Source organism: Mustela lutreola, chromosome 8, assembly GCF_030435805.1.
Source record: "Mustela lutreola isolate mMusLut2 chromosome 8, mMusLut2.pri, whole genome shotgun sequence".
Lineage (NCBI taxonomy): Eukaryota > Metazoa > Chordata > Mammalia > Carnivora > Mustelidae > Mustela > Mustela lutreola.
In genome coordinates this window covers 129293967-129313171 of record NC_081297.1, presented here as the reverse complement: position 1 = coordinate 129313171, position 19205 = coordinate 129293967, and the positions used below count along the sequence as shown (strand labels likewise).

Below are 19205 nucleotides of genomic sequence, written 5' to 3'. Positions count from 1 at the left end.
AAAATAAAAGTATTTATTTACAACACATATGATAGATGAGGGCTTAATATTATTTATAGAAAATTCTAATAAAATAAGAGAAACACCTCAACAAAAAAAAATAGGTAAAAGCAATGGATAAGACTCAGTGCACATAGTAAGAGGTACAATTGGCCAAAAACCTCACCAGTAATCTAAATGAAACAAGAAAGATTCAGCATTCTTTAGTATCATATTTCTAGGAATGCCTGGGTGGCTCAGTCAGTTGAGCATTTGCCTTCAGCTGAGGTCATAATCCCAGGGTCCTGGGATCAAGTCCAGCACCAGCCTCCTTGCTCAGCAGGGAGCCTGCTTCTTCCTCTGCTTGCCTCTCCCCCTGTGTGCTCTCTTTCTCTCTTTCTCTCTCTGACAAATAAGTAAATAAAATCTTTTTTAAAAAAATCAGATTTCTAACGACTAAAAGCAGTAATAAAAATATTAACTGGGGACACCTGGGTGGCTCAGTGGGTTAAAGCCTCTGCCTTCGGCTCAGGTCATGGTCCCAGGGTCCTGGGATTGAGCCCCGAATCAGGCTCTCTGCTCAGTGGGGAGCCTACTTCCTCCTCATTCTCTGCCTGCCTCTCTGCCTACTTGTGATCTCTGTCTGTCAAATAAATAAAATCTTAAAAAAAAAAAAAGACTATTAGCTGGAGTCAGAGGAAATTAACATATACTGTTGATACTGTTGATAGTGATATAACTCAGAGCACGATCCTGGAGGACAGTTTGGTAATCTGTATTAAAATTCTAACTGTAGTCATGATCCCAGGGTCCTGGGATCCAGCCCCACATCGGGCTCTCTGCTCAGCAGGGAGCCTGCTTCCCCTTCTCTCTCTGCCTGCCTCTCTGACTACTTGTGATCTGTTTGTGAAATAAATAAATAAAATCTTAAAAAAAAATTCTAATTGTTAATTCTAATTGACCTAGAAATTACACTATGTGTCCTAAGAAAATAATCAGACAAGTGTGCTTAAGCAATCTAACTTTCCATAAGCCAACTGATCAATATACAATGAAATAGTATGCAGCTTCAAAAAATTTTTCACTCTCTATAAACTGATGTAAAAAGATGACCATGAAATACAGTTAGATGGGGCCGTGGGGGGAAGAGATATAAGACTATTTCCATTATGATCCTATCTGGGGTTTAAAGAATAGGTACGTGGGGGTCCCTGGGTGACTCAGTTAAGTCAGTTAAGTCTCTGACTCTTGATTTCGGCTGTGGTCATGATCTCAGGTTGTGGGATCGAGCCCTGCATTGGGTTCTTCACTGGGCATGGAGCCACCTTGGGATTCTCTCTCTCCCTCTGAGCCTCCCCCTGCTGACACACACACCCTCTCTCTCTAAAAAATTAAAATTAAAAAAAAAAAAAAAGAACAAGCATGTGTATCTGAGCAGCAAAACAATCTGGAAAACTATACACAAAAGCATTAGCAATAATGGTCATTTTCACCTTTTTAGTTTTTTTCCTACATTTTTCTAATGAAAAAACCTTTAAAAAGTAGAAATTATCTTTAAAAATCAGGAAAAAGGGCTTTTAAAAAAGCAAGAAGAAACTGAATTCCTGTCACATTATCATAGATATCAAGTTTTAAAAATATGCATTGACCCAACAACCCCACTTCAAAAAATTTTCAAAGGAAATAATGTAGGTGCAAAGACAAACAACCAAACAACATTGTTCATTACAGCATAATAAAGGCAAAAAACTGAAAACCTAAATGTGCAACAATTACAGCTTAAGTTAATTTGGCACAGATATTTACTGGAATACCTTCATTCCAACGTATAGATTTTCTTTTAAAATTTTATATATTTATTTGACAGACAGAGATCACAAGTAGGCAGAGAAATAGGCAGAAAATGAGGAGGAAGTAGGCTCCCCGCTAAACAGAGAGCCCACTGCAGGGCTGGATCCCAGGACCCAGGGATCATGACCTAAGCGGAAGGCAGAGCCTTTAACCCACTGATTCACCCAGGCTCCCCAGATTTTTTTTTTTAATAAAGATTTTATTTATTTGACAGAGAGAGACTCAGCAAGAGAGGGAACACAAGCAGGGGAAGTGGGAGAGGGAGAAGCAGGCTTCTCACAGAGCGGGGAGCCCAATGCAGGGCTCTATCCCAGGACCCTGGGATCATGACCTGAGCAGAAGGCAGCTGCCTGATGGCTGAGCCACCCAGGCATCCCCAATGTGTAGATTATTAAACATGAACTGTATTTTGCTAGATGAAATAAACAGAGTACAATAATACACCATCTTTTCAACCAAATGGTAACATACCTAAGCATAGATAAATTACTTAAAGTACATATGGTTTTCAAAAATGTAAACATTTTGAATAGTTGGAAGTCCTGATTTCAAATATCATCTATGTGGTGGTGATTCCCAAATTTTATTTTTAGTCCATAAAAACTCCAGATTCATATATCCAACTACATACTCATTTTTTCCAGTCAGATGTCTTAATATGTATGAGACAGTATATTCAAAATTATTTCCCCCTAAAAAATACTCAGTCTGCCCACAGACACTCCAATCTCAGTTCAGGGGACTCCATTCTTTCTGTTGTGCAAGGCTGGAATGATCTTATAATAGACACAAAATCCATCACAAATCATGATGATTCTACATCATCACTTTCTCCTTCCATGCTGAGCACTTACTACTCCCAAGATAGTATATATTTACTCATTCACTAGTAGTATAAATTTACTTGTCTCCCCACAGAATGTAAGCTCAATGAGAGAAGTGACTTTGTGCCTATGGTATATGCTCACAATGAAGAATAATACACCAGCACCTAACAGGCACTCAATAAATACTTGCTGAATGAATGAATATAATTTCCCATTCTCCATTTCCTCTCAAAGCCTAAAAATACAAATCCATACTGCCCAAAAAGGAAAGCTATTGGTAAGTAGAGAATGAATTTTTAGGAGGTTCATGTACTATACTTACCAAGGTTATCTTTTTAAATCACTGTAGGTAAAAATTGTAACAAAAACAAAAATACTTACATAGGCTATAATCCTATTTTTACTAATAAAAGAAAACTCCAAACACAGGATGAAATATAAGTGAGATAAAAATAATAATTTTGGGGCACCTGGGTGGCTCAGTGGGTTAAGCCTCTGCCTTCCACTCAGGTCATGATCTTGGGGTCCTAGGATTGAGCCCTGCATCAAGCTCTCTGCTCAGCGAGGAGCCTGCTTCCCTCTCTCTCTGCCTGCCTTTCAACCTACTTGTGATCTCTCTCTCTGTCAAATAAATAAAATCTTAAGAAATAATAATAATTTTTAAATTTTTATTTATTTATTTTTTTAGGGCACTTGGGTGGCTCAGTCAGTTAAGTATCTGCCTTTACCACAGACCATGATCTTGCAGTCCTGAGACTAAGTCCCATGTCCCAGGCACCGTGCTCTGCAGGGAGTCTGCTTCTCCCTCTGCTCCTTTCCCACTCATTCTCTCTCTCTCTCTCACTCAAATAAATAAATAAATAAATTTAAAAAATAATAATGATAATTTTTAAATGGGTCACCTTACTTTGTGCATATTGGCACTACCCATGTGATAGGCCAGAAAATTGTACCAATACATGCAGTCCTCCTGATCTGGTGAAAGAGTATGTGGCTGGTAATGTTTCTGGAACTGAGTGATTATTTTCCTATGTAGATTCTGAAACCCAAATGAAACATGTTAGAAGACAGAAACAATTTCATAACCTAAGCATCACAGTAACTACAGTGTACAAAGCTATTTAAAAATGTACAGAGAATCTACCCACAAAATACTTACTAATTACAAAAGGAAAAAATTAGTAGCTTTACAGTGGAGAAACTAGCAGGTACCACATTAGCCAAGTGATCAACATTACCATCACTGACAAGAAGACACACCGACACCCTAATATGATGCCTTGAGGACACAATGACTTCTGTAGTTTACTTGCCAAAAACTTTAATCTCGTCATGAGAAACCATCAGATAAAATTACATTTAAATTTCATTTAAACTCAAATTTAAACCCAAACTAAGGGACATTATACAAAATAACTGGCTAGTACTCTTCAAAAGTGATCATGAAAGATAAGAAAAGCAAAGAATTTTCACAGATTTAAGGAAACATGACAATTACATGCAATATGGGATTTTGATCTGAACCACAAAAAGGACATTAGAGGGAAAGCTAGCAAAATCTAAAAAAATTTGTGGGTTAGTTAACAGTATTCTATCATTGTTCATTTTCTGGTTTTGATAACCATATTACAGTTATGTAAGATGTAAACAATGGGCTAAGTTAAGTTAGATCAAGGTACATGTATAAAACTCTCTATACTGTTTTGCAACTTTTCTATAAGCCTAAAATTATTTCAAAATAAAAACATTTTAAAAACATACAGAGATGCAAGTACCTGAAGCTGGTTGCGATTCTTCTCTATAAGGAAATCTACTTGAAGATCATGTAAATAATAACAAAATGATTTTCCATTCCGATCACAAAATAAGAGAGACTTATTAACAAACTCCTGCAGTATGTCTTCAACTTCTTCAGTTTCCATGTCCCAGAGAATACATAACACCTAGAAATCATTGTAAGCATTTAATATACCACAAAACTACAATGACCAGGATTGCAGATAAGGTGTTAACATACACACACACACGCACGTGCACGTGTGCGCATACAAAAATCATATCTTAAAGCCCAGAAAAACTGTATCTCCGTTTCATAAGAAGAAGCTCAACTATTCATCAAGATAGAAAAGAGAAGGGGCACCTGGGTGGCTCAGTGGGTTAAAGCCTCTGCCTTCGGCTCAGGCCCTGGATCGAGCCCTGCATGGGGCTGTCTGCTCAGCAGAGAGCCTGTTTCCTTCCTCTCTCTCTGCCTGCCTCTCTGCCTACCTGTGATCTCTGTCTGTCAAATCAATAAATAAAATCTTTAAAAAAAAAAAAAAAAAGATAGAAAAGAGAAGAAGTCAGATGCTTCTCCAGCCTCACTAGAACTGAGATTAGGATATAATCTGAGTTCAACAGCAAACCCATGACAGAGATTAAGGGCAGTGGGATTACATTCTGTGACACGGGTCTTAACCTTTCTTTCTTTTTTTTTTTTAAAGATTTTATTTATTTATTTGACAGAGAGAGATCACAAGTAGGCAGAGAGGCAGGCAGAGGGAGTAAGGGAAGCAGGCTCCCTGCTGAACAGAGTGCCCAATGGGGGGCTCGATCCCAGGACCCTGAAATCAGGACCTGAGCCAAAGGCAGAGGCTTAACCCACTGAGCCACCCAGGCGCCCTGGGTCTTAACCTTTCAATATCATCTGTAACAACATCCTTGATAATATATCAAAAGTGACATGCCATAAATATCCAAGGACAAGATTTCTCTGTCCTTCTATTACCTTTGTAGGCACCTTAACATCCTTCTGAAGGATGGAAAGATCTGTGTAATAATCTTTGATGTCCTCTCTGAGCATTTCAACACTTATAGACATGGCTTCATCCAGAGCCTCATAATCATAAGATGAAGATTTCCTTATTCTCTTAAATTGCTTATTCTGAAGTTGCCTGAGGTAGTAATCCCAACGGTTAGGAAAATCACGTAAAAGTGCACCAATTAAAGACACTACAAGAGGAGAACCTAAAAACAGAACAAAACAAAACAGCAAAGTACTGTAATAATACCGTCTCATTTTAAAATTACCACTAAGAATCACTTTATTCTTAAAAAAAAACAATTTCTGCTGCAAGTTATCCAAAGCCTTAAAATATGTGTAACACTTAGATTCACTTTAGATATTTCTTCTAAGGAAGTCATTAGAAATAAGAAATACTTCCTATAAGGATATTCATCACAGCATTATTTAAAATAGAAAAATCTTAAACAATAACAGAAATGATTGAATAAATTGAAGTTACCACAATATTATGCCATTGGTAATTTTTTTCAAAAGGTAATTAATGACATGAGAATGTTCAAGATTTGCTTATGAAAAGGCAAGATTCAAATTATGTATATCCTTGTAATTTCATTATTTTTTTCGAAGTCTTGTATGTCCTAAAAGACTGAAAGAAATACTCTTTATTTATTTATTATTTTTTATTTTATTATTTTTATATTTTTATATATTTTAGATCTTTATATATTAATATTTATTATATTTTTATTATTAATTAATATGTATTGCTATTTAAATATTTATTTATTCAACAAATAATACTGTCCGTCAAATAAATAAATAAAATCTTTAAAAAAAAAAGAAAGAAAGAAATACTCTCAAGGGGCTAATAATAACCAAATGATGGGTAATTTCTTTTTATTGCTTCACACATTTTTTAAATGTTTCAAAATGGACACGCATCACCTTTATAAAGAATACAAGTAACATATTCTTTCCTAACATATTTCTTAAGTCCGTTAACTCAATTGGAATGCCTGGGTGGCTCAGCAGGTCAAGCATCTGACTCTTGGTTTCTGCTAAGATCTTGATCTTAGGGTCTTGAGACCAAGCCTTGGGCATGGCTCCCCACTGAGTGGGAGGTCTGCTTCCCTTCTACCTCTGCCTTTGCCCCCACCCCTTTGTGGGCATATACACTATCTCTCCCAAACGAATCTTTTTTAAAAAAAGGCAATTAGCTCAAAACCAAACAGCTATTCAATGGCAAAAAGAAACAACAAGGTCTACTTCAGTATTAACAAGAGTGGAGGAATACAAGTAAAGAGCTGACAGATGTGACTCTATAAAATTTTTAATTTCTGTATGTCAAATAAGTATTACAACTGAAATCAAAAAGCAGACAAAAAACTAGGAGGAAATATTTGCAAAAACATGGCAAAGAGCTAATAGCTTCAATAGTTAGAATGCCTAAAAATCAATTAAAAATATTGCTATCACAAAGAAAAATTCAATCAAGGGTAATTTCTTAAAATGCAAATACTCAATAAACCAGTAAAAAGTTTAACTTCACTAATAAAAAATGCAAATTAACAGGACAACACCAGTTTTCACCTACAAAATTAGATATTATTTTTATAAAATCCCAACCAAAAACACATAAAACTCTGATTCTCACTATATTTTTTATTCTTTGGCAGAAGTAATCCATCTTCATCTAATCTGTCCCATTAACATATTATGGTTGTTCCTTAAATATTATTTTAATGAATAAATGAATACCAAAATATTATTATGTATGTAGGGTATCAGAGTAGAACCTAAAATACTAAATATCCTAGTAAAGCTTCTGGATATTCATGTACTAAACTATCATATTCACTAGCTTACTTTACAAAAAGGAAAATTAATACCTATAATTCCCTCATACACAAAATAACCTACCTTTACATTCTTTTATAATACTATGAGCTTGTTCTGGCAAATCTGCTTTCTTCATATTAACAAAAAGGGATAAAATTTCAAGTCCTTTTTCTTTTCCTAAGCCACTCTCCACAGAAACTACATATTTAGGACCTGCAACAAAATCATAAAATATAGTAAGTAATTTGGTTTGAATATATTTAAATATAATTGAATTAAACCATGAAGTAAAAAGTAAATTAATCCTCACCCATTACTGAATCTGTAACGCTCTTGTCCCTGGTTGTAAGAAGAATTTGACACTGATTGTCAAAAGCTTTTAATACCCAAGGATCCCAAATATCATCCAAGATCAACAGAGACCTAATTAAAAAAAACTGTATTTAATGACTAATGACATTACTTTAAGCCTCTTTTTTAAAAAGTATAATGCCACCAAAGCCTTAAAATTTACAAAATAAAGATGTCTATTTCATGGCTCTTCCACTTTTCTTTGCTATATTCCTTTCACAATATACTGAACCAAATAAGGAAAAAAAAGTTAGAGACCTTCCTCTTTTCCCATCCCAAAACAATGAATGCATTTTTTATTTTATTTTATTTTATTTTATTTGACAGAGAGAGACACAGCGAGAGAGGGAACACAAGCAGAAGAAGTGGAAGAGGGAAAAGCAGGCCTCCCACTGAGTAGAGAGCCCAGTGCTGGGCTCGCTCCCTGGACCCTTGGATCATGACCTGGGCTGAAGGCAGATGCTTAACGACTGAGCCACCCAGGTGCCCCAATGAATGCATTTTAAAATTAGGGAACCTATAAAAAGTGAACTGTGTGTATCATGTAGGTATTAAAAATTGGTTGCCAAGTGCCTTAAAAGAAGTATCCAAGTAATGCGATTTTTCTAATTCAGTCTAATTCAGTCTTAAAGCCACTAAAACTAAGTAAGAACTGGGCTCAGGTTAGCATTAGAATCAATCATATAACAGTAACGATATTTGACCTTCTTTTACCTATAAAACTAGCATTTTCATATATTCCAACCAGATACAATGCACTAGCAAGAATATTACCCTTCATTTGATACACTAACATGGTTTTTTTCCCATCCATAAATCACTTTGTTTACTCCTAATGACAAAAAAAAAAACAACTCTTTGCGAATTCTTGGTTTCTCCAAAAAGTTTTTTGAACTCAGCAGAACAGATGGAGAAAAAATACAACTAATACAACTAAAAGCTGATAGCATAATTATACACTAGCATTTTTATCCTAATGGCACACTACTTCTGTGCACTACAAAAAAAGATTCTGGGTACACATACAGCCTAGAAAATTGCAAAAGTACAAACCAAATGGTGCAGAGAGAGAAACAAAAAGAATGACTTTATATGCCATGCTTTGATACATCTGATAGCATTTAAAATATTTTCCTAAGTAGAAATCACTTTTATTTTCACAGAGAAGGAATGTGGGACTAGTAAAAAGTTACTGCAAAAGAAAAGAGGTAATATTTAGTGGACTTGAGGCTCCTGGAGGGTTCAGTTGGTTAAGCATCTGACTCTCGATTTCAGCTCAGGTCATGATCTCAGGTTCATGAGATCGAGCACCATGTAGGGCTCCATGCTGGGTACGGAGACTGCTTGAGTTGTTTTCCATCTCGCTCCTTCCCCACCTCTAATGAAAAAAAAAAAAAGCAAAACATAGTACTCTCAATGCCATTTCCTCCAGGAAAATCAACACCAGTGGCTACCAAGGGGAGGGAGCAATAACAGAGGGAAGAGAAAGAAGCCAGAGGGAAAGGAGCTTGTCCTCTGTAGAATCACCTAAGAGGCTTTTCTCAAATTACTACCCTCACCCAGTATTCTGATATTAATCCCCTTACCAATTTAAGAATCACTGCCATACTCAGCCACTGCTACATATGAAAGTGTACTGCATCATCAGCTGCAGAGAGGCCATTTAAAAAAAGTTTAGAGCCATTACCTAATTCTCACCCAATTTATTGCTGAACTATCAAGGAAGGCTTTATTCATTCTTGTACTTGCAGCACTTGACCCAGAACCTGGCACAACACTCATGTTGGTTAAATGAATCAATGAAAGAATGGCTGTTAGGGCGCCGGGGTGGCTCAGTGGGTTAAGCCGCTGCCTTCAGCTCGGGTCATGATCTCAGGGTCCTGGGATCGAGTCCCGCATCGGGCTCTCTGCTCAGCAGGGAGCCTGCTTCCTCCTCTCTCTGCCTGCCTCTCTGCCTACTTGTGATCTCTCTCTGTCAAATAAATAAATAAAATCTTTAAAAAAAAAAAATAAATAAATAAAAAAAATAAAAAAAAAAAGAAAGAATGGCTGTTAGATCAGGGAAATCGAATTGTTGACTGAATCCCAGTTGATTAACTACTGATGGTTACACTGTTAACACAAGCACCAACTAAGCTACTGTCTCCCTTCTGGCTAATGAAAACTGAAATAGTTGATAACAACGCCTGGCAGATAGTCATAATATTTATTGAATGTACGAAAATAAAACAAACTCTTGAAGTTCACAGAAGTACAAGATTTACATACATACATACATACACATACATACACACACACTCTCTCACACACACACACACAAACACATACACACACACACATATATATATATATATATATATCCCAAAACTAAGACAACACAACAGAAGGGTCCCATTAAATAAATAAACCTTTTACCAGGTGCCTACATTTAGTCTGTCTCTTATTCAGTGTTATCCATTAGAAATAACAGATTCAAGGTAAGAAACTTGCATTTTATAGCAAAGACCTCTCACAAACTCATCTATTTAGGAAATACTTCTTGAGCATCTCAGTGGTATATAAGAGACAACATAGTAAGTAGGATGCAAAGAAAAGTAACAATTTCAGGCCAGTGGCAACCATTTTTAAATATAAGACAACAGCAGAAAAGCAATGCTTTATTCCTAGATCTCTACTAAACAGCAAAAAAAGATATGATGTCCTCAAAATATCAGTAGTTAAATCTCATTGGGACTTCATGCACCAACTAAATGGACTATCTGTACCTTGGGTGTTTGCGCAGCATGAGAATGCGAAGACGGTCTTTAGCCTCTTCAATATTGAGCGGAAGCCTCTGAGAGAAACTCTCATCTTGATCCAACCGTGTGCAAAGGTTCTGCAATTTCATCAGAAGTCCAGACTTGTCCTGTTTCCCAACTGAAACCCAGTGTACACCCCCTGGGAAACAACCTAGTAAAGAAAATAATAATAAACTTAAGGCCTCCTTTGGAAGATTTTAATGATAAGTAGTAGATTTGTTCTAATTTTCAATCTCATCCTATCTTCATTTTCTCTTGATTGAGGGTATAAATTTTGCTTGTATTGTTGAGCTTTACAACCTGAATCTAAGAAAAGTTGAAGATACGAAGAAAATGAAGTTTGAAGTAAATCTGCTATTTATCAGTTAAAATCTTAACAAACAAAAATTTACAATCTTAATCCTAGGTCATCAATGATCACTGTACAACATAGTTTCTCAACCTTAGTACTCTTGACATTATAAGCTAGATAATTCTTTTTTTTAAAGATTTATTTATTTGACAGAGAGAGAGATATCACAAGCAGGCAGAAAGGCAGGCGGGGGGTGGGGGAAGCAAGCTCCCCACTGAGCAGACAGCCCAATGCCAGCCCAGGACCCTGAGAGATCATAACCTGAGCGGAAGGCAGAGGCTCAACCCATTGAGCCACCCAGGTGCCCCTAAGCCAGGTAATTCTTTATTGTAAGGAACTTTCATACACACTGCAGGATGTTTAACAGTCTCCCTGGCTTCTACCCACCAGATGCTAATAGCATTCCCCCACCGTGGTTATGACAACCAAAGATATCTTCAAACACTTTCAAATGTCCCTTTCAGGTCAAAATCACCTCTGACTGAGAACCACTGATATCCAGGAACACATAACATAGTCATTAGGGTTCTCATACAGAAACTTAAATTAAGAAGTTAGTTTCAAGTCTGGCTCTACTGGTTACCAGCTATGCAATCTTTAGCAAATCACTCAGCCTCACTTTTATTAATTATACTGGAATAAGATTGTTTACCTTACCTATTTCAGAGTTACTGTGAGAAATTAATCATACACGTGAATTTGCTAAGTTAACTGCAAGGCGTTAAAACACACAGGATTATTAGTGATATGGATCTGAGAGCACCTTGCAAACATTGAGCTCTGAACTAGTAGACACCATATAAGAATGGACATTATTATTATTATTATTATTATTGCTACTATCAACTGTTATCATCATTATCATTGTTAATTAAGTCACAGTATATCATAAAGTACATATTTTTACTTACATAGGTATCAGGAGCCAAAAACCTTAAGCCTTCATAGACTATACTTAATCAGTTCCCCACATAAATACAAAAAAATGCTAGAGGGGCTCCTATGTGTAAAATTTGGTGAGCAGTAGCATTATTAGAACATATCAGTATAATTAACCATCAAGATATATGTTATGTGGGGTGCCTGGGTGGCTCAGTGGGTTAAAGCCTTTGCCTTTGGCTCAGATCATGATCCCAGGGTCCGAGGATCAAGCCCCACATCATGTTCTCTGCTCAGCAAGGGGCCTCCTTCCCCCTCCCCTCTGCCTCCTTCTCTGCCTACTTGTGATCTCTGTCAAATACAAAAGTAAAATCTTAAAAAAAAAAAAAAAAAAGATTTATGTTATGTGACTGTAAATAATATAAGAAAAAGCAAAAAATAGGGGCATCTGGGTGGCTCAGTGGGTTAAAGTCTCTGCCTTCAGCTCAGGTCATGATCCCAGGGTCCTGGAATCAAGCCCCACATCAGGCTCTCTGCTCAGCAGGGAGCCTGCTTCCTCCTCTCTCTCTGCCTGCCTCTCTGCCTACTTGTGATCTCTGTCTGTCAAATAAATAAACAAATCTTAAAAAAAAAAGAAAAAGAAAAAAGCAAAAAATAGATAAAAAATAAATGAGTTATATCAGAGGAAAACTTATTTATTGGTATTCACAAATAATTACAAAAATCACTATTTTAAAAGTTTAATCATCTAGATTTATATATATGCAAAGATCTATTTATGATATATTTATTGAGCACTATTCTAAGAGTTCTACATAATAACCTATATTTAATCTATATATTAAACTATCAAGCAGACACTATTATTTTAAGCAGGCTCCACACCCAGCAGGGAGTCCAATGAGGGGCTCAAACTCATAACCCTGAGACCAAGACCTGATCTGAGATCAAGAGACAAATAACCAGGGCGCCTGGGTGGCTCAGTGGATTAAGCCGCTGCCTTCGGCTCAGGTCATGATCTCAGGGTCCTGGGATCGAGTCCCACATCGGGCTCTCTGCTCAGCAGGGAGCCTGCTTCCCTCTCTCTCTGCCTACCTCTCTGCCTACTTGTGATCTCTGTCTGTCAAATAAATAAATAAAATCTTTAAAAAAAAAAAAAAGAGAGACAAATAACCAACCAAGCCACGCAGGCATCCAATAAGCAGAGACTATTATTATCCCAGTTTTACAGAGGAAACTGAGGTATAGGAAGCCTGAGTAATTTGCCTAAGGTTACACAGATAATAAAGCAGAGGTGGTATTCAAACCTCCAGAACCCATGCTCAACTTATGAACTATTCTGCCTCCTCAAGGATATTAACTGCAGCATTGTTTGCAACAAAAAAAGGTGGAAACAACTGCAATGTCCATCTTAACCAACTCTTTCCAAGCCTGAGGCAGGCCCAACTAAGGAAGGAAAAAACCTTATATGTAAATGAGGTTTGGAATGTTAAACGATACTTGACATTTTAATTATTGAAATTAGACTGCCAGAATGCAAACTGGTACAGTCACTGGAAAACAGTACAGAGAGTCCTTAAAAGTTAAAAACAGAACTACCCTGGGGTGCCTAGAAGGCTCTACTGGTTAAGTGTCTGCCTTATGATCCTGGGTCATGATCCTGGGGTTTTGGGATTGTACTTCCACATTGGCTCCCTGCTCAGTGGGTAGTCTGCTTCTCCTTCTCCCTCTGCCCCTACCCACCATTCATGCTCGCTCTCTCCCTCCCTCTCTAATAAATAAATAAAATCTTTTAAAAAAAGAAATAGAACTACTCCATGATCCAGCAATGGCACTACTGGGTATTAACCCAAAGAATACAAAAACAGTGATTCAAAAGGATATATGCATGCCTATGTTTATAGCAGCATTATTTATAATAGCCAAGATAAGGATTAATGAATGAATAAAGAAGATGTGGTATATATACACAATGGAATATTTTGCCATAAAAAAGAATTAGATCTTATCATTCGCAATGACATGGAGTTAGTGAATACAATGGTTAGCAATGGACTTAGAGAATACAATGCTAACCGAAATAAATCAGAGAAAGATAAACACCACAAGATTTCACGCGTATGTGGAATTTAAGAAACAAAACAAATAACCAAAGGGGAAAAAAAGAGTGAGATGAACCAAGAAACTGACTCTTAACTATAGCAAACAAACTCTTGATTAGCAGAGGGGAGGGAGGGTTGGGGAATGAGTTAAAGAGGTAATGGGGATTAAGAAGTGCACCTGCCCTGGAGGATGTATGGAATTACTGAATTGCTATATTGTACACTTAAAACTAATATAACCCTATAAAAAATAAAGTCACACAACAACAACCAAAAAAAAGTAAATGAAAAGATAAGAGTAGGGGTGCCTGGATGGTTCAGTCAGCTAAGCATCTGGTTTTGGCTCAGCTCATCATCTGAGTCCTGGGATTGAGCCCCACACTGGGCTCTCTGCTCAGCCGGAAGTCTGCTTCTCCCTCTCCCTCTGCTTCTGTTCATGTTCTCTTTTTCTTGTTCACTCTGTCTCTCAAATAAATAAAATCTTAAAAAAAAAAAAAAAAAAAAGGACATGTACTTATTGCAACGGGCACCAGGTGATGTTCTGAATTGTTGAATAACTATATCACAGATCTGAAACTAATATAACATTATGTGTTACCTAACTCAAATTAAAATAAAAACCTTAGGGGGGAAAAAAAGAAACTGGGGTGCCTGGTGGCTCAGACAGTTTAGCATCTGACTCTGGATTTCGGCTTGTGTCATGATCTCAGGGTTCTAGAATCAAGCCCCATGTCAGGCTCTCCACCCAGCAAGGAGTTGGCTTGAGATTCTCTCTCTCCCTGCCCCTTCCCGCATTTGCACACACACATGTACATGCACTCTCTCTCGCTCTCTAAAATAAATAAAATATTTCCCTCCCATAATTAGATTGTTTTTAAAACTTGAGGTCGGGGCACCTTGATGGCTCAGTGGGTTAAGCCTCTGCCTTCGGCTCAGGTCACGGTCCCAGGGTCCTGGGATCGAGCCCTCTATCGGGCTCTCTGCTGAGCAGGGAGCTTGCTTCCCCCTCTCTCTCTCTGCCTGCCTCTCCGCCTACTTGTGATCTCTGTCAGTTAAATAAATTTAAAAAAAAAAAAAAAAAAAAAAAAACAACTTGAGGTGACCTGGGGACTCTGAACCTATATAAAGGCAGGAAAAGAATCAGTGCCAGGGAAGTGTTAAACAGGCTATAAGGGAAAAAAGTTTTTCCCAATTACACCCTACAAACCTCAATGCAAGGGTTATATATCCACTAACTAAACCTAGTAAAACTGCCAAGGTTTATGATTATGAATTTAAATTGGAACTCAGCTGGGTAATTTTCTCCAGCAAAGAGGAAGCAAGTAACTGTCCAGATGAAGCCATGGGAGTGAGTAACTGTCTGGATAGAGCAATGGGGACTAAGCAATTAGATTCTATCTCCTAGCAAAAAGAAGGAAGCAGAATTTACCCAAGTAAGGAGAAACTAAAGAACCAAGAACATGTGCAAAGAAGCAACCAAATATTGGGTGATAAAAACCTAGGCCTGAGCCTAAAGAGGAGGCTAATGGGAAAAACAGTGAGGATATTATAGAATCAAGGGATAAGTCTTGATAGGTCCAAAAACTGTAGTGAACTTGAGCCGAATAGGTGGAGGTGGGCAAAGAACACAACAAACTGCTTAACATTAAGATTTCAAATGTGGTATCATTTCTGGTATTGATAAGGTCAAGGGTCCAGTATGTGATCAGGAAGTATATGGATAAAGAAAAGCAAAGAAAATGATTACCGCAGATAAAGACATCAAGAAATCGAGAAGCCAGGGATGGGCTCCAAGATGGCAGAGGAGTAGGAGACCTAAATTTCCTCCAGTCCCAGGAATTCAGCTAGACAGTTATCAGACTGTTCTGAACACTTGTGAACTCAACAGGAGACTGAAGAAAAGAATAGCAGCAACTCTATGAACAGAAAAACTGCTACTTTCTGGAAGGTTGGACATGCAGAGAAGTCAATCTAAGGCAATATACGGAAAGATAAACTGCTGGGGAGGGAGCCTCTGTCAGCTGGCTCCCAGCAAGTAATAGAGGAGCACAAAATCAGAAGTTTCAGAAGTCTGTTCCAGTGAGAGACGTCACTCCAGTGGCTACGCAGAGGCCACGGGCGGTGGGGGTGGGGGTGCCTCACTGGAACACTGTCAGGACTCTCGGGGTCACAGAAAGACTGAGGGTACCTGAGTACGGCAGAGCTCCCAGGTATCAGAGCAGGGAAGCCGACTGCAAAGACAGAGCCGAGGAGCAGGCTCTCAGTTCAGGTTGCCATAATCCATGATTCCTGGCACAGTTGGACCACTGCTCTTCCGGCAGGGACCCTACAAGTGGCAGATCTGAGGGAGACTCCCCTTTCTCCCCAATGAGGAGCGGCATGGGGGTGCACCACAGGAATCTGCTGGGTTTGGAGACTCCAAACGGGGTCATGTGCCTCAGACAGAAATACTTGGTCATAGGCCAGGTGAGCACAGAATGCAACTAGAGACTAAGGAGACAGGAGAGACTGACTGCTTTTCTCTGGGGATGCACCGAGGAGCAGGGCCCTGAGCTCTTTGCTTCCCCAGGGCCAGGGACTGGGAGGCCACCATTTTCATTCTCACCCCCCAAAGCTGTACAGAAAGCTTTCAGGGAATGAAAGCTACCAAAAGCAAACTCAAGCAGATTACTTACCTAGCTCCTGGCAAGGGTGGTGCAATTCTACCTCAGGAGAAGACATGTCAGAATTATACTTCTTTCCTTTTTCAACCAACTTCTCATCAATCCCTTCTTAAAAATCTATTTTAATTATTATTTTACAGTCATACTCTATCCCTTCATTGCATTTACCCTTAATTTTTATATGCATATATTTTCCTTCTTTAAAATTTCAGGATGCAGATTCTTCTAACAGACCAAAATATACCCTAAATCTAGTGTATGGCTTTGTTGTATTCACCTGCCTGATCATATTCTTCCATTTTTTTTTTAATGTTTCTTTCTTTTTTCAACCAACTTATCACTTCATCAATTCCTTTTTAAAAACCTTTTTTAATTTTCATTTTTACACCTAAAATCTAGTGTGTGGCTCTATTCTATTCACCAGCCTAATCACAGTCTTCTTTTTTTTCCCTCTGCCCTCACCCCCACCCATTTTTTCTGATTTGTTTAGTGTACATTTTTCTGGGGTCATTTTTCTGTAGCACTTTGGTTTTTTGTTCATCTGTTCTTCTCCAGACAAAATGACAAAACAGAAAAAGTCACCTCAAAAAAAAAAAAAAAAAAGGAGGCAGTACTGATTGCCAGGGGACTAATCAACATGGACATTAGTAAGATGTTGGAACTAGAGTTCAGAATGACAATTGTAAAGATACTAGCTGGATGTAAAAAAAAAAGCATAGAAAATATTAGAAAATCCCTTTCTAGAGAAATAAAATCTAACCAAATCGAAATCAAAAAGGCTATCAATGAAATGAGATGTAGTCAAAAATGGAGACTCTAACTGACAGGATAATGACACATAAGAGAGAATTAGTGATATAGAAGACCAAATGATAGAGAATAAAAAAGCTGAGAAAAAGAGAGATAAACAACTATTGAATCATGAGGGGAGAATTAAAGAGGTAAGTGATACCATGAAGCAAAACAATATTAGAATAATTGGGATCCCAGAAGAAGAAGGCGGGGGCAGGTATATTGGAGCAAATTACAGCAGAGAATTTCCCTAATTTGGGAAAATAAACAGACATCAAAATCCAAGAGGCACAGAGAACTCCCCTCAAAATCAGTAAAAATATGATAACACCCTGACATCTAACAGTAAAACTTTAAAATCTCAGCTCAGGACAAGAGGTCTCAAACCTACAATGGCATAAACATTACACTGCCAGTAGACCTATACACAGAGATCTGGAAGGCCAGAAAAAACAGTCATGATATATTCAGGGTACTAAAGGAGAAAAACATGTAGCCAAGAATATTATATTGAGCTAGGCTGTCACTGAAAACAGAAGGAGAGATAAACAGCTTCCAGAACAAACAGAAACCATAGGAATTTGCAATTGCCAAACCAGTCCTACAAGAAATGTTGAAAGGGGTCCTCTAAGCAAAGAGAGAGCCTAGAAGTAACACAGACCAGGAAGGAATAGAGACAATATATAGTAAGTCACCTAACAGGCAATTCAGTGGCACTAAATTCATATATTTCAATAATTACCCTGAAGGTAAATGGGATAAATGCCCCAAACAAAAGACACAGGGTATCAGAGTAGATTAAAAAAAAAACAAGACCCAACAATATGCTGTCACAAGAGACTCATTTTTTACCCAAACACACCTCCAGATTTAAAGTGAGGAGGTGGAAAAACCATTTACCATGCTAATGGACATCAAAAGAAAGCTGGGGTGACAATCTTTACATCAGAAAAATTAGATTTTAAACCAAAGACTATAATAAGATGAAGGAGGACACCATATTATACTTAAAGGATCTATCCAATAAGAAGATCTAATAATTGTAAATATTTATGCCCCTAACATGGAAGCAGCCAACTATATAAGCCAATTAATAATAAAATCAAAGAAACACATTGACAATAAACAGTAATAGTAGGGGATTTTAACACCCCCTCACTGAAAAGGACAGATCTTCTAAGCAAAAGGCCAACAAGGAAATAAAGGCTTTAAATGACACACTGGACCAGATGGACTTCACAGATATTTTCAGAACATCCATTCCAAAGCAACAGAATACACAGTCTTCTTTACAACACATGGAACATTTTCCAGAATACATCACATCCTGGGTCATAAATCAAGTGTCAACCAGTACCAAAAGACTGGAATCATTCCCTACATATTTTCGGACCACAATGAAACTAGAACTCAATCACATAAGCTGGAAAGAACTCAAATACATGGACACTAAAGAACATACTACTAAAGAATGAATGGGTCAACTGGGAAATTAAAGAAGAATTTTATTTTTTTTTAAGATTTTATTTATTTATTTGACAGACAGAGACCATAAGTAGGCAGAGAGGCAGGCAAAGAGAATAAGCAGGCTCCCTGACAAGCAAAGAGCCTGATGTGGGGCTCAATCCCAGGACCCTGGCATCATGACCTGAGCTGAAGGCAGAGGCTTTAACCCACTGAGCCACCCAGGCGCCCCAAGAAGAGTTTAAAAATTAATGAAAACAAATGAAAATAAAAACACAACTGTTCAAAACCTTTGGGATGCAGCAAAGGAGGTCCAAAAGAGAAAAGTATATAGCAATACAAGCCTTCCTCAAGAGAAAAGAAAGGTCTCAAATATACAACCTAACCCTACACCTAAAGGAGCTGGAGAAAGAACAGCAAAGAAAGCCTAAACACAGCAGAAGAGAAATAATAAAGATCAGAACAGAAATCAAGGAAATAAAAACCAAAAGAACAGCAGAACAAATCAAGAAAACTAGGAGCTGGT

At 37.7% G+C, this 19205-nt stretch overlaps 1 protein-coding gene across 7 annotated transcripts in view; it reads right to left on the bottom strand.

Moving 5' to 3' along the window:
• Positions 1 to 19205, bottom strand: part of APAF1 (apoptotic peptidase activating factor 1) — a 90868-nt gene that overhangs the window by 54697 nt on the left and 16966 nt on the right. For all 7 annotated transcript variants that reach the window (XM_059186590.1, XM_059186592.1, XM_059186588.1 and 4 more), the window contains 6 exons: positions 10395 to 10578; positions 7589 to 7701; positions 7360 to 7491; positions 5422 to 5660; positions 4433 to 4600; positions 3565 to 3696 (listed from right to left, as the gene is read on the bottom strand). In XM_059186590.1, the coding sequence (XP_059042573.1) occupies positions 3565 to 3696; positions 4433 to 4600; positions 5422 to 5660; positions 7360 to 7491; positions 7589 to 7701; positions 10395 to 10578 (968 nt within the window). The remainder of the gene's footprint in view (positions 1 to 3564; positions 3697 to 4432; positions 4601 to 5421; positions 5661 to 7359; positions 7492 to 7588; positions 7702 to 10394; positions 10579 to 19205) is intronic.